General features: G+C 48.9%; 1 protein-coding gene and 1 long non-coding RNA gene across 3 annotated transcripts in view; one reads left to right on the top strand and one right to left on the bottom strand.

Annotated features, from left to right (window-relative positions):
- LOC106149323 overlaps positions 1-3,006 on the bottom strand; it is a 6,176-nt gene extending 3,170 nt beyond the window's left edge. Inside the window, exons 1-2 of the long non-coding RNA XR_001235426.1 lie at positions 2,618-3,006; positions 1,304-1,452 (exon numbers count right to left, since the gene is read on the bottom strand). This is a non-coding gene — a long non-coding RNA (uncharacterized LOC106149323). The remainder of the gene's footprint in view (positions 1-1,303; positions 1,453-2,617) is intronic.
- Positions 1-7,934, top strand: part of Abat (4-aminobutyrate aminotransferase) — a 93,206-nt gene that overhangs the window by 63,174 nt on the left and 22,098 nt on the right. For both annotated transcript variants that reach the window (XM_005391219.1, XM_005391220.2), the window contains exon 7: positions 7,727-7,807. In XM_005391219.1, coding sequence (XP_005391276.1) covers positions 7,727-7,807 — 81 coding nt within the window. The remainder of the gene's footprint in view (positions 1-7,726; positions 7,808-7,934) is intronic.

The following is a 7,934-nucleotide window of genomic DNA, read 5'->3' as shown; positions in this document are numbered from 1 at the left end:
CAGTTAACCACACACATAAGCAGGGGCTGGGGATTTAGCTCAGCGGCATAGTGCCTGCCTGGCAAGCCCAAGGTTGTGAGTTCAATTCCTGGTACAAAAAAAAAAAAAAAAAAAAAAACACACACACATATAAGCAAAGAATGGCAACTGTACTAAGTTCCACAGATAAGGCACTGTATAGGCATAAAGTAGTGATAATAATTAATAATGCTTATGAAGAAAAAAGTATGTACTAAACACTATGTTTAGCTCTGTGTAGCTGTAGTAATGACAAATCTGAAGCAGGCACAGTTGTTACCCCCCATTTTATCCATGAGGAAACTGAGGTACAGAGAGGTACCTCCACATTAGGCAGACCACACCCTTCCGTCTGATGGGTATGTGTCTCTCCTATGCTTAGTTGCTGTATGAATGGAATTGCGCAGTGTGTACTCTGTCTTATCTGGCTTATTTCATGTCTGAACCCAGGAGTGGTGGTACACACCTGTCATGCCAGCTCCTCAGAGGGCTGAGACAGGAGGATCACAAATTGAGGCCAGCCTGAGTAACATAGCAACTTGGCAAGACCCTATTTCAAAATAAAATAGAAAGGTCTGTGGTGTAGTTCCAGCAGTAGAGCAATGGTCTAGCAGGCAGAAGGCCCTCAGTTCAATCCTCAGGGTGCCAAAGGAAAACAAGAAACAAAACAAGTCACAACTGTGTGATTCACCCTCAAAGTCACGTGTGGCCACTGACTAGTGGCTTTATAGGGTTCCATTGTGTGAATGTACCGCAATCAGTGCTCTTTCCTACTATTGATGGGCACGTGGGTGGTTTCCAATTTGGGGCTCTTACAAAAATGGCTGCCATGATCAAGTGTGTGTCTCGTGATGAGCACAGTGATGTATGTGCTGGACACAGAGCTAAGAGTAGACCCCTGGCCTTCACATGTGTCTGTGTTGAGCTTCAGCAAATCCTACCAGTTCTCCAAGCCGACCCCGATCGCCACTCCCACCAGCAGTGCAGGGACAGAAGAGGGGGTCCAGTTGCTCCAAATCCTCACCGACACTGGGTGTTATTGGAGGGCTTTTATTTGACTCAAAGAGGGACGTCCCAGTCCACACATGACAAAGAGCTTGATTCTTAAAAAAAGACCTAAGGAAGGCAAAGGGGACCAAGCACACAGTCCTGGTAAGGAACTGAGTTCCCAGCCTCAGTATGGTCTTCCCTTTAATCGACAGAATTGAAGATCACTAAAAAGTACCACTGTTTCCTCCTTATAAACGGGTGTGCTCCTCCCAGGGGGGCTGGGAGACATTCTCACCTCCAATGAGTTGACAGGTGCAGGGGTCACTGGACAGGAAATTGGGGCCTCTGGAAGGGGTCTGATGAGGGCTTTTCCCCAGAGGCTCCACGGCTGTTTACATTCAAAGCTGAGCTTTGTAAGAATCCCAGATGCCTTGGCAGTTGGTGCTGAAAAAAACGTGTCAACAAACATGTCAAACACATTTGCAGTGTCAGCTGCCTGCAGAGGCAGAATCTTCCCCAGAACATATGACGTCGGGGCCCAGGGATTCTGATTTCAGGAAGGCCCTGCCCGGGTCCTGGAGGCCCAGCCACCTCTCACCCCTCACCCAGCTGAGGGCTTGTCCTACTCCTCACCTCTCCCACTTGCGTCTCTGGCAGCAGCCTCTCTCCAGCAGCCCCTCACACCTCCTCCCTCGCCTCCTCCCAGCCCAGCCATCCTGCAAGCCTCCCCACGGTGCATGGAACCCAGGTCCACTGCCTTTAGGAAGCTCCTCCGCTTCCAACGCAAAACCCTCGTTGATCTGGCTCCTGCTTTCTTGTTTTGTTTGGATTTTTACTGGTGGCGGAACCCAGGACATCCCACGTGCTAGGCAAGTGCTCTGTCCCTGAGCTACATGCCAGCCCCAGCCTTGTTTCTTGACACGTGTTCTGTTACCAGTAATCTGCTGAATACTGGTTGTGTGCTGGTCATGGGTCTCCTCCTGGGCCATGGTGGGGACATCGCAGCCTCCATCACAGCCACACATGTTGTTCCGCACAGGACTGCTTTGGGGCTTGGTGAGAAGAGACCCTAACCCTGTGTTAGAGACGTGCTAAAACATGGGCACGCTGAGCTTCAGGCTGGGGCACCGCGGGCTGCAGTCCTCGGCTGGAGACACCTCGGGTGGGGGTTCTGGTACTCAACTTGTCCAGGGTAGTTTCCTGCCAGGTCGTCAAGGCCTGAGAAGGAACCTGTCACAGCACCACTGTGAAACTCCACCCTCATGACTTTGTGTGACTGCACAGATGACACCATATCCCCTGCATCCAATACCTGGGTTCCCGTCCTGATTTCTTCCATCATCAGGGCCATGATGTTACATTGCCCGCCCAGCATGCAAGAAGTATGGGGCATCAGGCAACCCATTCAGGACCCTCCTGTGTCTTAGGAGCTATTCCCCACCCCTATTCCCCATCCCTATTTTCCAATAAATTTTCCTACTCTTAAAAAACAATTAGGGGCACCACATAAGCATTGTTACACTGTAATGTGTGACAGCTGCAGTCTGACTTTCCTGCACCTGGAATGGGCATAGCACAAGGGGCCTGGCCAGGTGAGACAGAAGCCCACCTGTGACTTGCAGGTCTTCTCTGTATCCTTATCGCCTCCTACCTCCTTACAAGCCAGGGGTGTCCCTGTTTTGGCAGACGAAAACCATGAAGTTCAGAAAGGTTTGGTAATTAGCCCAAGGTTGCACAGCCACTTAAACCAAGCCCATTCTCTTCATGCTGCACTTTAAGACTAACGGGCTGAAGGTGAAGCTTCTAGAAACCTGTCCTCAGTTGACTGTGCAACCTGATATCCTAGATCGCTTCTGTTCTTGGTGTCATGCTTTGTTGAACAAGAACACCACCCCCACATTTCCCAGGCCCAGATAGGCAGTCAAGCTACCAGCCTGCCCGTCCTCTGGGATCCTGTGCCTGCAGCCCGTGGCGGCAGTTTACCTCCACCCCGTTCAGGCGGTGCATCCTACTTCTTAGGAGCCCCACAAACAGCTTAGCATAAGGAGGAAATGCTCCTTAAAGGCCCCAACAGGCCAGCCCAGGTCTCTGGGTTGTTCTGAGCATTAACCTTTCCGGGGAAGCCTGCTGGGAGGGTGTGACAGAGCGGCCTCTGGGCCCAGCCTGGGTCTGCTCTTCCCTGTCGCATGTTCCTCAATTTCCCAACTCTACAGTGGAAGAGGGTTCATTTCCCCCATCGCTTCTCCTGGGCCCACTCGGGTGGTCACAAAGGAGAAAAAGCAACAGAGTATGAATCCACCAGTTTCCAGAGGCCAAGCCCAGTTCCAAAGCCAAAGGAGAATTACCTCTGGGGTCTCCGTGTCCTGGAGACTCCCCCAAATAGTGCTGCTGCTCTTTAGACTCCCACTGAGCTTCTTACACTGTGTCAGAGAGAGGAGAGAGACGAGAGGAAGAGAGAGCGAGCAACCCAAGAAATGTAGATATCCCAGCACAACCCTCCCTTTTTATAACCAACCCTCCTGCTTCGGAATACACGTAGATTTAAAGATAGTTCCTATCTGTCTTTCCCAGCTCCCACCATGGTTACATCTCACCACACCAAGGTACATTTGTCAGAATTGTTTACAAATCACACTGGTAGGGTGCGAGGGATAAGCTCAGTGTCACAGCACCTCCCTGGCAAGCACTAGGTCCTGAGTTCAACTCCTGGTACCCACACACAAAAAAATTACATTGGTAAGTGACATAGACTGACTTTTATTCGGATTTCACTGTCTTCCCAGTGTTGTCCTTTGTGTCGTGTTGTAGGATCTGGTCCAACATGCCACACTGCATTGAAGAGATGACCCATTTTTATAACCCAAATCCACTCTTCATGATCTCACCGTTCATCTGGGTGCGGCCCCTCCCCATGGGAAGCAGGGCAACTCCCAGGACTAGCTGCTCGTCCTCCACTGACAGGTGTCTGTCATTAGCATCCAAGCAGCTCCCACCACAAACACAGTGAGGCCTTGGGCTCCTGGTCAACCTCCTACTGTCCTAGGCTCACCTCCTTCCTTCCTCGGGTCCCAAGCGTGACCCCCTGCCCCTGTGCAGCCTTCATCTTTTATTTCTTGTGGAGCTGAACTATTCTGAATTCACTGGCCTGACACGTTTTGCCGCTAAACCTGATACATCTTGTCCTCGAGTACAATAGCTTAGTTTTTTGATCAGTGAGTGTGACAAAGTTGTCCTAAGGATTTGTAAAGCCCCTGCCCAACAACCATCACATAGTGCATTCCCAAGATGGATCAGTGCTCTTCTCCCTCTCTGAGCCCGGAGGATTGCCAGTTCCTGCCTGGTCTGAGGTCGCTCCATAGAAAATCACTTCCTCCTGGGTGCTCCCGGCAGCCCTGTGAGCAAGAAGGCCACAGTCTTCCCAATTTAAAGGTAAAGTAGTTGAGGTTCATGAACTTTAAGTGACTTAACCTTAGCAGCTTTAACTTCTGATCTAGCCCTTTGCACACCCAAAACGAACTCTGGAATGTGAGCCCAAATCCTGTGAATGAATGTGCTGTACTGTCCAGAAATACTGTGCAGCGTTTTCCTAAGGGGACTCAATAAAGAAGGTCAAGGATGGAGTTAGGAGCACAAGCCTTCCTGATTGGTTATTTATAAAAACAAAGAGAAATATCTCCGTAATCTAACCCTTCCCCTGTGATTATGATTTTCCTGAATGTTCATAGCCATGTCCCAGTACACTGCGTTAATGTGCACTAACCCGAGGCTGGGCCAACGCTGAGCCTCCCTCTGGGTGTTATAAACAGTGCCGCCTGAATAGTAAATGCATCACTTCCGCCTACATTTGAAATCATTTCTTTAGAGAAGTCCTAGCATGAGATTGTTGCCAATGTCTTGTTCCAAACTGGGTTCCTTTTCTCTCTTAGAGTTGTGGAACCACTAGCAAGCCCAAGCACTGACTGAATAGCGGAGACGTTTATTCCTGGCCAAGAATAGGAGAAGCGAAGTGGGAGATAAACTTGCAAATCAGCTTCTCAGCCCAGTGGGGCTCATGGGATTATAGACACAGGGTGAAAGAAATGAGAGGAGGAACAGGCCAAGAAAGGGGAGAAATTGTCGTGTCTTCTCCCAGGGTTTGGTTTGCCTCTCTCTGCTCTTTCATGGTTCTTTCTAGTTTTGTCATGGCCCACTGTCCTGGTGCTGGTGGGGACAGGGGTGTCATTTAGCATGCAGGTGGGAATACAGTCGTGCCTCAGTTCACAGATTTAACTCTTTCCACAATTCTGGTTGCAAACCGAATTGGATGAGAACTGAATCAAATTTTCCCATAAAGGGCCAGGAATATAGCTCAGTGGCACAGTGCCTTCCTGGCAAGGGTGAGGTTGTGAGTTCCATTCCTGATACCAAAAAAAAAACCATTTTTCCCATAAAGTCAACGTTGAACCTAACCATTTACTGTGAACTGTATAATGAAAGTAGAGGTCATACAGCAGTCAATCTGGTGACCATGTCAATCCAGTCTACCTGGAGAGGGACCCTGTCTGGTCTGCAGACAGCCTGTCCTCAAAGATAAGCGGGATTAAGGTGGAGTAGAAATTCAGTGAGGTCAAGCAGGCAGTGCAAGCTTGGTGCAGAGTGACAAGACAGCCAGGGCAGAGTGTAAACTAAAGCGCTTATTACAGACCAACAGCTCACCTGGTGGGACCTCCTCCCGTGGTTGGTGGCCTTCCAGGATTGGTCGTGGCGGGCCTGGGTTTCTCTTTCTACATTTTAAGAAAAGTGCCAGCTGACACGGCAGCAAGCTTCTACGGTGACGCATGGGACAGCAGCCCTGTCAGGTGCCTCATCTTGTCGGCTGGGCAGCTGGCAGCCAAACTTGGCTCTTTGAGAGAGCAGGTCAGGAACTGCAGCAGCTGCTGTGCGGGACTGTCCCCCAGCCAGAATTTGTTTTGATATATTTTGGGCCAGAATTTTAAAGTTTAGGCACATCTGTATTTCTCCCTTTCTTTTTAAAAAAGTTTTTTGAGACAGCATCTCATTAAGTTGCCCGGGCTGTTCTCGAAATCATGATCCTACTTCCTCAGCCTCCTAAGTGCTGGGGTTACAGGTGCACCACCATCCTGACTCACACTGAACATTTGCTAGCAAGGCTTTTTTTCACACTCAGTCCGCTCTGATTATTTAACCAGCTCCCTGATTATGCCCTATTCTATTTAGAAATTCCAGAGCTACCCAACCTCACAGTGCTTTTTTCCCCTTGCCAAAAGCTAAGGTACAATTGATGTACAGTAAAACCCACCCTTTCCAGTGTACAGTATACACATGTTCTTTTGTACAATCACAGTCAAAACCCAGATGGATCTGCACATGCGTGTCCACAGCAGCATTTTTACAACAGCCTGTAGGTACAAGCAGCCTGCTGCCATAGGTTGGTGAACGGATACACAAATGATGATGAATGGATGCAGAAATGTGGTCCACCCACACAACAACTATTAGCCATCAAAAGGAAGGAAGTTCTGACACATGCTACTATGTAGATGAACCTTGAGGATCTTGTGCTACATGAAATAAGCCAGTCAAAAAGGACAAAGAGTGGAGGATTCCATTTGTGTGCCTTCTATTCATAAAACCAGACAATACTGGTTGCCAGGGGCTGGGAGAAGGGGGATGGGGAGCCAGAGTCTAATGGGAACAATTTCAGTTGGGGAGGATGGAAGAGTCCTGGGGATGGATGGTGGCGGTGGCGGCACAACATTGCGGATGCCCTTAATGTACACTTGGAAATGGTTCAAAGGGTGCATTTTACGTTAGGTGGTTTTTACCACAATTTTAAAAATCCAAACAGAACAGCTCCTTGCTCTATGCATTCCCCTTGCTTTAGCCCAGGCAACCATGAACTGTTTTCTTCCCGCACAGTTTTGCCTGTTCCACAGAATGCCATATAAAAGGAACCAAACACACTATTCCTATTGGCTTCTGGCTTCTTTCTCTCAGCATTGTGACTATGAAATTCTTCCATGTAATCCTGTATATTGGTGGATTGTTCTTTTACATTACTGAGTAGTATTCCACTGTGCATGACCCACAGGTTGTTTATCCTTCCCCCAGTAGAGGGCCACTGAGCTGTTTCCAGTTTTTGGCAAATGAGAATAAAAGCTACCATAAATGTTTATGCACCCACCCCTGTGTGGACATGTGCTTTTGTTTCACTTGTGAGAATGCCTTGGAGTGGCTTGCTGGGTAACAGGGTGAGTCCATACTCAGCATTACAGGAGCTGGCACTCTGCCTTCCAGAGCAGCTACACTATCTCACCTTCCCACCAGAGAACCCTCCAGAATGAGAGTTCTAGATTCTCCACATCCTGGATGATATTTGTCAATGTCCATGTTTTGGCCATTCTGATGGGGTTTTCTAAATTATTGATTTGCAATAAGGTGCAAAAGAAATACAAAAAGAGGTCCCTCGTGCCCTTCACAGTTTTCCTCAATGGAAGCATTTTTCATAATTATAGTACAATATCACTACTAAGAAACTGACACTTTCTTTAAATCCAGAACAATCGCAGAGAATTTCTCTAAAAGTTAAACTTAGGGAAGCCCCCAACCCACAGTGCCATTCAGAGCCTGTCTGAACCCATCATCCTTGAAGAGACACAAGGTGAACAGGACCTGGTGGTACCATGAGAAGTCACTGTTGTCTGCTGGCCTTTTACAGAGCACCTTCATCAACAGGCCTGCCCTGGGCATCCTGCCTCCCGAGAACTTCGTGGACAAGCTGAGGGAGTCCTTGCTGTCGGTGAGTTGGGGGCGCAGTCCCGCCCTGCTGCAGTCCCACTTCTGCCTTCCAGCCACTGTCCTCAGAGGCGGTCAGCCAGGGCAGCAAACGACTGCAATCTGTAACCACGAAGGAGGAGGTATTGCTG

The sequence above is a fragment of the Chinchilla lanigera genome, unplaced genomic scaffold, assembly GCF_000276665.1.
Source record: "Chinchilla lanigera isolate Chin_1 unplaced genomic scaffold, ChiLan1.0 scaffold00041, whole genome shotgun sequence".
Lineage (NCBI taxonomy): Eukaryota > Metazoa > Chordata > Mammalia > Rodentia > Chinchillidae > Chinchilla > Chinchilla lanigera.
Note: the sequence above shows the minus strand (reverse complement) of the source record. Positions and strands in the feature narration are given on the sequence as shown.